Source organism: Arabidopsis thaliana, chromosome 2, assembly GCF_000001735.4.
Source record: "Arabidopsis thaliana chromosome 2, partial sequence".
Classification (NCBI taxonomy): domain Eukaryota; kingdom Viridiplantae; phylum Streptophyta; class Magnoliopsida; order Brassicales; family Brassicaceae; genus Arabidopsis; species Arabidopsis thaliana.
Window position 1 is genome coordinate 6,999,663 of NC_003071.7, and position 14,505 is coordinate 7,014,167.

A 14,505-nucleotide genomic window follows, 5' to 3' on the forward strand; every position below is an offset into this window, starting at 1 on the left:
ACTTAAATTAATAAATATTGATTAATAAAATATCATGGTCCTAACATTAATTTATAGAGGTTTTACTATATATTTTTACTAGTGATAAGTGATAACATGTACAAGTGCTAATTCTAGCACAACTAAGCATTTATCAAGTCTTGGAAAAGACTAAATATTTTGCGCTTTAGAAATGTTTTGTTTCATGACTCCAAGCAATTACCTTAAACCAATGGAGATTGTGAGAAATAGGTTGATAAAGTCAAAGGCTCTCTGAACAATGGCCTAAATATTCATTGACTTTCTCCTAATACTTACCACTATGATTTTCACCATGATAAATGACTCATGTTTGATATTTCTAACACAATAGCTAGAATGATTTCAATCTTGATGTGGATAATAAAAGTCTCCCGCTGGACACCTCAATAATGTTACTCTTGTTTCTTACCTAGTGATCTAAGGTGCTTACTCATATACAATTTTTTGGATTTTGTTGATAAAGTAATTGGATCTTGTCTCTTAGTATGACATAAACTTGAGAGATTAACTGTTGAAAAACTGATACAGTGGTGGCCTACTCACTTTGGAGATGATCATATGAACGTCAAAAATTCAATGAAGTTGATTTTTCTGAAGGGTCCATTGGACCGTATAGTGTGGACATATGCAACTCAGCTACTGGATGAGAAAGCTTTGCATGCTTAGTCTCATCTAAGTATCAAGCCATGGTAAGAGGTAAATCAAAGATAAGAGTTAGATGGATTCGAGCTGTGTTTGTTTTGGTAACAATTATTCGCATAAATCGGCGCTTGATAGTTAATTTTTAGGAACATGATTGATGTATTTTTGGCATTTGCTTTTGGTATATTTCGATTATGGAAATTGAGATCTCCATGTGATAATTTCATTTTTGAACAGATCTTGGACAACGTCAGAAGAAACACTTGAAGAAGGGAGGTGGCAAGAAGAAGCTTAACATATACTTCAATGCAGGTCACAGACATGGACATGGACATAAATATGCATCACTTAAATCTTTTAAACATTTTGCCACTTTGATCTAACCTTTTGCTATTTCTCATGCAAAACTTAAAAATCGCTGGCTTGAGTGGCACTCGGGAGAAAACCATATAAAATTCTTTGGTCACCGGACTAAGAGAATGTATGGATCTCAACCTTGGCCTATGACTTCTTAGTTATTCAAGAGAAAAAAACATGTACATGTTGTCTTTAATATTTAAAGTTTGATGTATTCTATTGTAAAAAATATATATATATATATGTGATGCTAACTTAGTGAAATAATTGTTATGCATGTTCGATTCAAATCTATATTTGATAAAATCACCTAATCAAGATAAAAGTAAGATACAATTCTAAAAACTTAAATAGAAATACAAACAAAAATGAATTAGCTTAAAAGATTTTTTATTTTGCATGAATTTTAAATTTTATACACCAAAAAACCTTTGTTACATTATACGCATCTTTGATCAGAGAATCTGAAATTTGAAGTTTGAGACTAAATCAAATAATTTTAAAAGTTTCAAAAAACGCAGCCCTATAAGTGCTTTCTTGCAACGTTGATAGCCGACTCTTAAAAAGTATATATCCAAAAGCCAGGCTCGTGGAACTCTCTTTACATCATTGAGATGCATCGAATTCAGTTACCAAGTTCAATCCTATGTTTGAGATTCTTGCTGATGTAGGAACTAGGGAGCTTCTCCATGTTGGGTTTTATTTTAGTTCTCTTTTATCTTTATTTTGAATATTCTTGTTTTGGAGTTTTCCGATTACATATAGGTTTTGATAAGTCTTTAAGATACTAGATAAGTATCGATTCCTAAAATGAGACAAGGTTTTTCGTGTTCTTATATATAGATGTCAATCCCTTGACTTGCAACTCTGTAAGGTACAACCCCTCGATAATATTGTGGGGCAGCCTGGTTGGAACTCCCGTCGAGAGAGATGCACACGCTTAGACATGGCTAGAGTGCTTGTCAAAGTAGACTTAGAGAAGCCTTTGTCCGCTCAAATAAAATTATCATTGAAAAAACTTGTATTGGAGTTGACAAGGATTGTACGTTGCTCGGAGCCTCAAAAATGCGGAAATTTCTTGACTCTAGTAACGAATGGATATAAACATTGGCCTATGTGAAACAAATTAAGCATCAGTAAAAAGAGAGTGAGCAATCTTATTGCATGTATCTACACAATTCTTACTTGCACTGTTTATATTTAGATTTATAACAATCTGATACGTGTAGATGCCTATTTACTTATGTTTCTAAGTTTAGAAAAGAAAATAACAAAAAAAAAAAACGTAAAAAGTGAGACAAAACTTAAAATCTTAAATGATCTGGTCTTACTGTAAACTGCCAATTTTAGGACAAAACTTGTAGTTGAGAGAAAAAACCTGCGTCTCTTGATATCTTCTAATCCGATTTCCTATCCTCTGAAACTTTTTAAACCGTTTTAAGTAACTGAATGTTTTTTATTGTTTAAACATTCAGTTATTGGTTGGCTTCAGTTGTGAGTATCATTCATCTATTTAAATCTCTTCATCTTTCAATAGGTCTCGTGTCTCACAAGAAACAAAGTTCATCTGCTAATATCACTCTCTCTTCTCCTTACTAATTACGTTTTCACCGTAAGTTTTACAATCGCGGTGGACACAATGAGTTCCTCAGGAGAAGAACGAGGTGTTGTTGTTGCCGAGTCCGAGCCGCCAAGAGGGAATAGAAGCCGATTTGCTTTTGCTTGTGCAATCTTAGCCTCCATGACTTCTATCATCCTTGGTTATGGTTGGTCTTCTAATCATTCTCTAACGATCAAATTTCAGATTTGGTTTGGTTTAACGGTTTAGATAATCATCCTCACATTTTATGGATGTTGCAGATATTGGAGTGATGAGTGGAGCTGCAATTTTCATAAAAGACGATTTGAAGCTGTCGGACGTACAACTTGAGATTCTTATGGGAATTCTAAATATCTATTCTCTGATCGGTTCAGGAGCAGCTGGAAGAACTTCCGATTGGATCGGAAGACGATATACCATAGTGTTGGCAGGATTCTTCTTCTTTTGTGGAGCCCTACTAATGGGTTTTGCCACTAACTATCCTTTCATTATGGTCGGCCGTTTTGTAGCCGGTATCGGTGTCGGTTACGCTATGATGATTGCGCCTGTTTATACCACGGAAGTCGCTCCAGCCTCTTCTCGAGGCTTCCTTAGCTCTTTCCCTGAGGTTCAATAGATCCAAATTTTACTAGTTTATATGATATAAAAAAAAAGAAAATTAGGTTTATATTAATGTGATATGATTTTATATGCATGCAGATATTTATCAACATTGGTATACTATTGGGATACGTATCCAATTACTTCTTCGCCAAGCTTCCAGAGCACATTGGATGGAGGTTCATGTTAGGTATTGGAGCTGTGCCCTCAGTGTTTCTAGCCATTGGAGTGTTGGCAATGCCCGAGTCTCCACGGTGGCTCGTCATGCAGGGTCGTCTAGGGGACGCTTTTAAAGTCCTTGACAAAACCTCAAACACCAAAGAAGAAGCCATCTCAAGGCTCAATGACATCAAACGCGCAGTTGGAATCCCCGATGATATGACAGACGATGTTATAGTCGTTCCGAATAAAAAGAGCGCTGGAAAAGGCGTGTGGAAGGACCTTCTCGTTCGACCAACCCCGTCCGTTCGACACATCCTCATAGCATGCCTTGGTATCCATTTCTCCCAGCAAGCCTCCGGAATTGATGCTGTCGTGCTTTACTCTCCGACCATCTTCTCAAGGGCTGGACTGAAGTCCAAGAATGACCAGCTCTTGGCTACGGTCGCTGTCGGAGTTGTCAAGACTCTCTTCATCGTAGTAGGAACTTGTTTGGTGGACCGGTTTGGACGTCGTGCCTTGTTGCTTACGAGTATGGGTGGAATGTTTTTTTCCTTGACCGCCCTTGGAACTAGTCTCACGGTGATCGACAGGAACCCCGGGCAAACACTCAAGTGGGCTATAGGGCTCGCCGTTACGACGGTGATGACTTTTGTCGCAACATTCTCATTAGGTGCAGGCCCCGTGACGTGGGTCTACGCCTCAGAGATATTCCCCGTGAGGCTAAGAGCGCAAGGAGCAAGTTTGGGAGTGATGTTGAATAGACTAATGAGTGGTATTATAGGAATGACATTCCTATCTCTTTCTAAGGGTCTCACCATCGGTGGTGCATTCCTTCTCTTCGCCGGAGTTGCGGTTGCCGCGTGGGTCTTCTTCTTCACTTTCCTCCCGGAGACACGTGGTGTGCCTTTAGAAGAAATAGAGAGTCTCTTCGGGAGCTACAGCGCAAACAAAAAGAACAATGTTATGAGCAAAGGGAAACAAGTAGTTGATGAACAATGAGAGTGAAACAAAATTTGCTTCCATTTCATTATTTGGTTAATGGAACGTCGATACCAAAAGACTCGGTTCCGATCCGAGTCTTCATCGGGCGAGTGTGACCAATAAGAAAATTAATAAAGAATTTTACTTGCCATCTCTAAATTCATGTTGTATATCTTTAATAAGTTGTTTGCAGAGAACGAGATTAAGAATTAAACTTTTATAATCTGCCATTTCAATTAATAAATGCAACATAGGTTTGATTACAACCATTTTTTTTTTTTGGAAAACTTATTAAGGTACGTACGTTTCGGTTACTAGATTATTTGCTAGTTTAGTTTATAACTCAAAAGTGGGTTTGATGATCTACGATCCTTCCAATTAGTCTAATACTCCTATACAAAGGTGGTGTGATGAAATTGTTGGTGGAATTATATTTAATATCTTATTATCGTTATGAAATATATTGAATACATTTGTTAAAATTAGTAAGTAATTAACTTTATAGATGTATATAAATGTCAAAATTGATATATGTGGTAATAAACTTTGTGTTTATATGATAAGTCTTTGTTAATTTATCGAAGCTTGTAGAATTGTCGTTTCTATTTAATTGGTTTAGGGTTTTTGTTGGGTTATGAGCCTAAATTTATTTATTTTTGTTAAAAAAAAGATAACAAAGTATAATAAATTGCATAACCACACATGCCGACTAAAAATCATTTACACGTATATTATATTTACTTCAAAAGATGAGTTTGTACGGTGACATGCATCATCAACAAACATATGTTATATGACCAGCACCAGGACCATCAATCCGGTCACTATTCTCGTGAACCGTCCGGCCGTCAGATTTTCTTTGTTATGAATAAAGTTTGCTAGTTACACAAAGTAATTAGAGTACCCTCATTAAGAGTATTTAACTTGTTACATAGCTACACATAACAACTAAATTAATGTATAAGTACCCTCATTCTTAGCAACAAAAAAAATAAAGTACCCTCATCAAAAATTGGATTATTACAAAATGACGGACACCAACAAGCATAAGTTATATGACCAACATTATAATCATCAATTAAGTCACTAATTTGGTGTACCTCGCAAGAAACTTGGTAAAGATTAGAACCTAAAAATATAAGAGCAAGTCCAACGGTGCATCTTAACACATATCTTAGCATAATATCTTAGGTTTAAGTAATTAAAATTAAATCAAAAATGACTTAAATGCTAAGATTTACATCTTAGCTAAAATCTTTTATGTGTGCTAAGAAGCATGGACGTGTCCTGAAATGAGTGGTCCAAATTAAAGACAAAACCAAAAAATAAAATCACGCGTTCATCTTCTCTTTCTCTCTTTTTTTTTTTCTCTTTCTCTCGTTCTCGAGACATGCAAAACAAACACAAAAACTTCACCATCCGACTCGATCCGATGAATTGAGAAGAGATTTGAGTCGGAAATTCTTCGTTCATCTGTGGTCATCATCATTAACCGAATATGGAGACCATCGGCGATATCTGGTTCACCAGATCGAGATCAGAAAATCGAAGAATTCACCAAATCGGAGATTTGAGTTATTGGCTGCTCCAATCTGTTTCCCATGGTATGAATCTCTCTCTGTTCAATTGTTTTTCGCGTTGAATTCGGGTTATTTGATTTGGTGTAGAAATTAGGGATTTCTCAGCTGAATTGGATTCTTTAACATTTGGTTTGGAGATTGATGAGTTGTTGTTTTCTTTTCTATATTTCTTCTGCTGATATTGTAATTGTTTCTGTATGATGAGTTCCGTGCGAGTGTGTTTGAGGCATTCGAAGAAGAGGATAGAGTGATAGAGAACAATGAAGGACTGCCTCCAGCTTTGTTGGGAAGCTGCAATGATCTTGCAAGGCAGCCTCATGCGTCTCCAGGTTTGATTTCTAAATGGCATGTCTAGGGTTTGGAAATGCTTTCTTGATACTAAGAAATATTAGCTTGTTCGAAATGTGACTCCTTTTTTGGTTGGGTGAAACTTTGCTTGCTTCTATGTTTAGGCAATATGAACATTGAGATTTTGTGTAGTTGAGTATATCATTTTAAAAATGTTAAAATGCAGGCAGCTCACACGCTTAAGTGATAAATGCTTTCTCTATTTGTATGTGATCAATGCTTTCTCTGTTTTTTAATTGTTTGATTAGGCTATTGTATGTGATCAATGCTTTCTCTGTTTTTAATAGTTTGATTAGGTTGTCTACATCAATCTTTAATGCACAATTGATTGTGCTTGTAGTTGATTGTTATGAATTTACTTGAACACATACTATTAACCTTTCATTCTGCTCTTTCTTTTCATCTAAACACTTTACCAGAAGACTTTAGTGCAATGTTTGTTATGTCACAATGAATTTACGACTACTTGCTTGTTATGTCACAGTTAAAGACTTTAGTGCAATGTTTGGTAGTAGTTGTCATTGATTGTTTGCTATGTCACAGTTAAACACATAAACACATCATGAACCTCTTGTTATATATTAAACGTTTCATCTCTAACTTTAAACCAACCACAGACCATTAACACACACCAAAAAATCTTCCTTTTGTTCTATCCTACTCCTTTTAAAACCAACCAAAGAACTATCATATGGATCCATATCCATATAGTCATGGATCAGGTTTTGTGAACCTCTTAACTAGTCAACAAGAGGTTCACACTTTGGAAACCAATCCGTGTGATGATGTTCCTATCTTTAGTACTCAATGTACTGACTCTCCCAGCCTAGAAGAACATGTACCTAAGGTGAAAAGAGAGAGAATGAAATGGTCAGCCAAAGAAGACATGGTGCTTGTCAGTTCTTGGCTCAACACAAGTAAAGATGCAGTAATAGGCAATGAACAAAAGGCTAATACCTTTTGGTCAAGAATAGCTGCCTATTATGATGCAAGTCCACAGCTGAACGGTTTGAGAAAGAGAATGCAAGGTAACATAAAGCAGAGGTGGGCTAAGATCAATGATGGTGTTTGCAAGTTTGTAGGGAGTTATGAAGCTGCATCAAGAGAGAAGTCTAGTGGACAGAATGACAATGATGTCATATCACTAGCACACGAAATCTTCAACAACGATTATGGGTATAAGTTCCCCCTTGAGCATGCTTGGAGAGTGCTTCGCCATGATCAAAAATGGTGTTCACAAGCAAGTGTAATGTCAAAAAGAAGAAAGTGTGACAAGGCTGCACAACCTTCAACCTCCCAGCCACCTTCCCATGGAGTAGAAGAAGCAATGTCTCGCCCTATTGGTGTTAAAGCTGCAAAGGCAAAAGCAAAAAAGACTGTGACCAAGACAACAACTGTGGAAGACAAAGGGAATGCAATGTTGGAGATTCAGTCTATTTGGGAAATAAAACAGAAGGATTGGGAGCTAAGGCAAAAGGATCGAGAGCAAGAGAAGGAGGACTTTGAAAAGAAAGATAGGTTATCGAAAACCACTTTGCTGGAATCTCTCATCGCCAAAAAAGAGCCACTTACTGATAATGAAGTGACTCTTAAAAACAAACTAATTGACTTTCTTTTGGAACATTAGTTAAGTCTCTATGTTGTGTTTTTGTTGCATTTCAGTTTATGTCTTTCTGTTGCATTTCAACTTATGTTATGTCTTTCTGTTGTTTCCAATTTCATTTCAACTTGTATGTGATCAAATGCTTTGTCGTTTCTGAATGCTTTGAGTTTGATGTCTAAAATTCAGTGTTTGTATGAACTTTCTGTTATAAGTTAAGATATGTCTTTCTGAATCAATCCTTATGTTTAGTCTTTCTGATTCTCATCAATAAATTAGTTCATCAATGAATGAATCAATTTTTCTTTAAGTTTTTTGTAACGTTTTGATTGGTTTGATTTGGTTTGGTTTTCAGGTTTGGTTTGGCCAGAATCACATGCAGATTATCTCTCCTTTTCAGTTTGGGTTTCAGGTTTGATTTGGTCCATGCAGATCATCTTTATTCTATACTTAGCATTAGGTCTCTCTCTTAGTTGTACTCTCTTCGGCCAGTTCCGGACATAACTCGTCGGTCAATCAACCGCCCATCACAGCCATCGTTAACCATTGGTTAGCAAGGCATATTTTCAAAATCCTTGTAAAATGCTTGTATGACTTTGGTTGTATCATTACTTGTATTGGAAGATATTGTGATGTAAAAACTGAATTTTTTTTCTAAGATATTTTCTTTGTAAGATACATCAATGGAGCTCATTTTTACTAAAATACTCTTTTACTTATCTTAACTTACAAAAAGCAAAATTTAGATTATAAATATACTTAAGATGCAAGGTTAAGAATCAAATGGTTCTTAACCATTGGACATGCTCTAAGGTGTGGACGAGTCTTATCAGTATGCTTACATCATATTTATGGTAAATTGCGCACAGTAGCTGTTGACCCACTTTTAATTTCAAATTTTAACACTGTGAGCTAGGCCTTTCAGTTATTAGCTATTAAACCAAAAACTGACCAAAATGCCCCTGACGAAACTGAACCCGGTTTGTACGTATGGACCGCGTCGTTGGAATCCAAAAGAACCAGGTTCGTACGTACACTGTTCATCGATGAGAAATGCATTAAATGATTTCTGGGTTTCGGCGAAGTTGACATTTGAGATTGGAATTAAAAAATTTTAAAATTCGTTGGGCTCAGAAGTTTTTAATGCTAAAAAGTTTTGACAAGACTAAAACTTATGATTACCTATTATAATAGAGATTATATTGTAAGATATTTAGATAATTTAGATTAGAATTCTGGGGAAAAAACGTAAATCGAAATTGTGTTAAGGTGAAGAAACGAAAATTGAAATTGTGTTACGGTGAAGAATCTGAAGTTTTCAGTTGCTGTTTTACAAAGTTTGAAGGATTGAAGGGGAGACAATCTGTGTTCTGGGTAAGAAATTCGTGTTAATCCTAATTACACTTGAGAACGTGATTTGAATGATACGTTTTTAAAAATTTCTGGGTTCATACATTGTTTTGTTGGAGATTTTATTTGTATTTGTAGATATAAATTAAAGCTCTATGTTTTGTTTAGTTAAATTTATAAGTACATAAATTATTTTGTTAGAGATTCTTTTTGTCTTTGTTGACATAAATGAAAGCCTTCAAAAAGATCTGATTTTTTTCTATTTAATGTTGGTCTGACCTGAGGAATTTATGTTGCAGGTATGGAGTTACATGTATTAATTATGGTTGGTGAGTGGATATACAAAGAAGAAGGTTGGAAATTTGAAGCTGAAAAAGGAAGTTTCGGACGCTGTGTACGTATTATAGACACAACGACGTACACGGATTTGGCAAGTCCAATATGTGATGTTTTCAGCTATAAGTTTAGTGAATGGAACCCTATAATAAGTTACTGGATGCCTGGAAAGATGTCTGATATGATAGCAAGTAATCGCCCTCCAGTATATATTGAGAATCAAATCAGCCTGGATACATTTATGTTGATTCGTAATGGCGATCCTTCTGTTAACTTGTTTGTGTCTTTTTACCCTATCGGCAATGGAGGCCATACAGAGACAGAGGTTACAAATGTTGATGCAGCTCATAATTTTTACGAAGATATAAATGTAGATGAGGAGGATGACATAGATGAAGGTGATGAGGATGAATATGAGGACGAGGATAATGAAGAGGACGAAGATATGGATGTACATGACGATGACACCGATGGTGAAAGCCGTGGAAGTACACTCGACCCTACAGTAGACGATAGTGAAGGTAGTGGCGAAGATTACGATTACAATAAATGGGGTGACATGATTGTGGAACAATATGGAAATGGTCATGTTGAGGAGGGCGTCGTGAATGACACTCAACAAACCGTGGAACCCCCAGGGGAACTCACTCGTCTATTGGCATCGTGTACGTCGACGGGTACACATGTACCTCATGTAGAACCCACTGGTGTTTTGGTTGACTGTACACCAACCTCTGCTCTATCCCCGACGTGTCAACATGGTTTGTACCAATGTACGTACACTAGAGTCTGTGCAGAGGAGACAAGATGCGAAGGTGAATTAGTTGAGCACACGGATGATATAGCTGAGAACGTAACTGGAGATGATGGTATAGTCGTCCTAGAAGGGGTTTCTGCAAGTGGGTTAAATATTGAATCTGACGACCGTCTAGTGACAACAGGTGAAGCCTACAAAGTGTATAAAGGGTTTTCTACATTGCATAATGCTGAGAATGAGTTGCTCGATACTGATGCGGCTCCTGTATTCGATGATTTAGCCAATGTTCGAGTCGATGAGACAGAAGTTGAATTGAGTACGTCAGGTCATCCGTTGTATGTGGGAAGTGTTTTCAAAAACAAGCAAGTCATACAGTAGACTATGCGACTTGTTGCAATCAAAAAGTGCTTCCGTTACAAACAAACTCGGTCATGCCCTAAAAGATTAGAGATGGTTTGCGTAGATCGCAATTGTTCATGGCATTTGACTGCACATGTCATACCCAATTTCAAATGTTTCAAAATCACAGGGTATGATTCCATCCATGTTTGCAAGATCGAGACTCGAAAGGATTATCGTAAACATGCAACTTACAAGCTTTTAGGCGAGGTTATGAAGAATAGATATAGTTCTTCGCAAGGTGGTCCGAGAGCTGTAGATTTGCCTCAATTGGTCTTAAATGGTCTTAATGTTCGGATCTCATATTCTACAGCATGGAGAGCTAGAGAGGTTGCAGTAAACTCTATAAGGGGTGATGATATGGCTAGTTACAGGTTTTTACCTACATATCTGTATCTTCTACAATTAGCAAATCCCGGTACAATCTGTCATCTCCACTCCACTCCTGAAGATAAAGGTCGCCAGCGCTTCAAATATGTATTCGTTTCTCTCTCGGCGTCTATAAAAGGTTGGAAATGTATGAGGAAAGTCGTTGTTGTAGACGGAACGCAGCTAGTCGGTCGTTACAAAGGATGCCTCCTTATAGCATGTGCACAAGACGGGAACTTTCAAATTTTTCCATTAGCTTTTGGGGTTGTTGACGGCGAGACCGATGCTTCATGGATTTGGTTCTTTGAGAAATTATCAGAGATTGTTCCAGATACTGACGATTTGATGATTGTCTCGGACAGGCATTCTTCCATATATAAAGGCGTTAGTGTGGTGTACCCGTAAGCCCATCATGGAGCATGTATAGTACACCTGGAGCGAAACATATCGGTGTCTTACGCAAGGTACGGTGTGTCTGGTTTATTCTTTAGCGCCACTAAAGCGTATCGGATTAGAGATTTTGAAAAATACTTTGAAGAGTTAAGAGGTCGGAGCCCCGGATGTGCAAAGTATTTAGAGGATGTTGGATTTGAGCATTGGACTAGGGCATACTGCAAAGGGGAGCGGTACAATATCATGACTAGCAACAACTCCGAGGCAATGAACAATGTCTTAAGCAAGGCAAAAGCGTATCCAATTGTCTATATGCTAGAGTTCATCCGAGAGGTCATCATGCGATGGTTTGCAGCAAGGCAGAAAAAAGTGTCGAAGTGTAACTCTTTGGTCACCCCGGAGGTAGATGAACGTTTCCTTCAAGACTTGCCTGCGTCAGGAAAGTTCTCAGTCATGATGTCTGGGCCTTGGAGTTATCAAGTTACTTCAAAGACTGGTGAGCATTTTCACGTTGTCCTAGATGAGTGTACGTGTACTTGTCTTAGGTACACAATTTTAAGAATCCCATGCGAGAATGCTCTAGCTGCTGCAATACATTTTGGCATCAACCCGAAGGTTGTTGTTGGATTGTGGTATAGCCTTCAAGTGTTTTCTGATTCTTTCCAAGAACCCGTTTTACCTATACCGGACCCAAAAGACGTTGTTATTCCTCAAGAGTTATCGGACCTGATTCTCATACCTCCACGCAGCAGATGACCACCTAGGAGACCACCCACCAAGAGGATACTATCTACTGGGGAAAACCGGGTAAGATTTTCCCCCATCCTCACTTCTATGCAATTTTTCCTTCCTTTTAGGCGCCTTACCATTTTTTAACTTTCAGAAAAAGAGGCAGAAAAGACTCATTCCTAATCGGTGTACAAGATGTCGGAAAACGGGGCATAACAAGAAGACATGCAAAAAACCTATTTAGGCCTCGCGATGGTTAGAGTTTACGTCTCCGTGCTTTTGGAAGCTGTTCTACGTACGTTTTTGGAAATCTTTTGATCAGTCTATGTAGTAATATTACATATTATTTTGTCTGTACGTTACCTTATGTACGTACGTTTGTGGACCTCGTATTATCGGGTGTATTTGATTATCCTTTAACTTTTTGTCAATCCCGTTGTTTTCTGTACGTACTTTTGTTAAACGTTTTCATTTGTACGTACACTGGGTACATCTAATTATACAGAGTTGACGGTTACATTTTTTTGCTATACCGTTACATCGATTTGGGACCAATCATCGCGTCTTTCTAAAATCTATTTAAGAAACTGGTGATAACACCCTTAATTCATTCAAACAAACGTCCAATCCCATCACACACATAAAACAGAAAGTCGGTTATTCTGGTTTTTGTTGTTGTCATCATGGATGATGGATATCATGCCATTTCCGAACTTTGTCCCATGATCACCGGATGGAGTATACGCGCTTTTGTGGTCAGGGTGTTTCAAAAATGCGTGGGAATAAATGAGTTCGACCTGGGTCTCATCTTGGCAGATAATCGAGTAATATTTCGCCAATGTCTTTATAACGTTTTTACTTTCACATACCGTACATGTCACTAATCATGATGATTTGTTGTAGGGAATGCGTTCCCGCATAGAGGCTACCATTAATCGTCGCCTTGCTTCATTTTACTCTGACCGTATCCGAGAAAATGAGTGGATAGTTATCAATACTTTCTCAGTTCGTCTCCACAACAGACCATTGTTACCAAAGTTTCAGGATTGCCTGCAATACCGTATTATGATTTTACTCCTTTTGACTACATCATCGAGAGGACAGTTTCTACCGGAGTGTTAGTCGGTTAGTATATTTGACTGTCTATTCATTTTTGTAAATATGTACGTACACATAATGCTTTTATCTTCCATTACGTACACCAGATGTTATTGGTGCGCTCATTGAGGTTGGCAATTTGACCAAAGACTACCGTGGGCGGAAGCTTCCTTTTAAAATAATGGATAAACAGTAAGTTGTTTATTTTTAATGTTTTTGGCTATATGTTTGTTATATCCTGTGTATAATATATATTCTCTGTAGCAAGGAAGTTCTTCAATGTGAAGCACCAAAATGATCAAGCTTTCGAATTTCAAAGATTCTTCCAGCGGCTAACTGGTCCTCAAAACATTATCGCACTCGTATCTTGGCGTCTAACCGGGATCCATAAACTGAAGGTTGTGACCAATGGCCCTATCTCCAAAGTCATTGCTAATCCGGATATACCGGAAGTGGAAGAAATCAGAGTCGTTGTCTATTAGTTTATTTCTTGTTTCTTTTATTCTAAATAACTACAGATTTGTAACCGAATTTAAACATATCCCTACTTTTATGCTACAGTTTTATCTTCTAATTGCTACAGTTTACTTATTACAAATACAGCCTAATTGTAATGACCTTCCATGGACGTACATTTATGTTTGTGTACGTTCAAATAGGTGTACTCTATGTATAATGTAAACAAACTTAGTTCCATTCATACCCCGCACATATGAATATGATGGCGCAGACGATGGTTGCATCAGCTCGGACGGGTGCATGACGCTGCATGAGCTTAAGTGCTCCATTGATGTCAGTTTCATGAATTAGAACACGTATTGCTTCGTTATACACAGCCGTCGGATTGTTAGCGAGAAGGCACCTTTTGAAAAATGGTCGATTGCGGCCTTCTCCTTGGGGTCCGGTTGGATTATGGCCACCTCCTACTTGGAAGTCATCGGGAACACGGCACAAGCTGTAGATGTTAGCGTCTTTAAGGACATCCGGTCGGTAGACAATGTCTCTTCCACGAGTGCCGGATCGTATCAGTGGCTTAAGGTCCAACCAGCTTTTGTCTGCCACTTTCTTAGCTATCATAGCGAACAAGTCGTCGGAAATAGTGGGATTGACCATCTTAGTAATGAGATACTCCGAAGAGGTCAAATTCTTCCTCCCATTTAATAACCACGGATGGAGATATTGT

General features: G+C 37.7%; 1 protein-coding gene, 1 non-coding gene and 4 pseudogenes across 8 annotated transcripts; 5 read left to right on the forward strand and 1 right to left on the reverse strand.

Annotated features, from left to right (window-relative positions):
- Window positions 1–2,509: 2,509 nt before the first annotated feature.
- PMT2 (polyol/monosaccharide transporter 2) lies at window positions 2,510–4,573 on the forward strand. The gene is made up of 3 exons (NM_127171.2): window positions 2,510–2,786; window positions 2,881–3,227; window positions 3,320–4,573. The coding sequence occupies exons 1-3, from the start codon at window positions 2,660–2,662 to the stop codon at window positions 4,379–4,381; spliced, it is 1,536 nt and encodes a 511-aa protein (NP_179210.1). The 5' UTR covers window positions 2,510–2,659; the 3' UTR covers window positions 4,382–4,573.
- A 1,092-nt stretch (window positions 4,574–5,665) lies between these two features.
- AT2G16140 lies at window positions 5,666–8,577 on the forward strand (annotated as a pseudogene; the record flags this gene model as incomplete). 3 transcript variants are annotated; one of them is made up of 3 exons in its annotated part: window positions 5,666–5,967; window positions 6,149–6,272; window positions 8,247–8,577. The 3 variants fall into 3 exon arrangements; another variant differs by having other exon boundaries at window positions 5,666–6,272; another variant differs by having other exon boundaries at window positions 5,666–8,577.
- A 280-nt stretch (window positions 8,578–8,857) lies between these two features.
- On the forward strand, window positions 8,858–8,937 carry MIR416. The gene has a single exon (NR_140633.1). It is a non-coding gene; the product is annotated as a microRNA ath-MIR416 precursor (primary transcript).
- A 605-nt stretch (window positions 8,938–9,542) lies between these two features.
- On the forward strand, window positions 9,543–12,251 carry AT2G16150 (annotated as a pseudogene; the record flags this gene model as incomplete). The annotated part of the gene is made up of 1 exon: window positions 9,543–12,251.
- Window positions 12,252–12,907: 656 nt separating this feature from the next.
- On the forward strand, window positions 12,908–13,804 carry AT2G16160 (annotated as a pseudogene; the record flags this gene model as incomplete). The annotated part of the gene is made up of 4 exons: window positions 12,908–13,048; window positions 13,128–13,341; window positions 13,430–13,514; window positions 13,591–13,804.
- A 205-nt stretch (window positions 13,805–14,009) lies between these two features.
- Window positions 14,010–14,435, reverse strand: AT2G16170 (annotated as a pseudogene; the record flags this gene model as incomplete). The annotated part of the gene is made up of 1 exon: window positions 14,010–14,435.
- Between the last annotated feature and the right edge of the window lie 70 nt (window positions 14,436–14,505).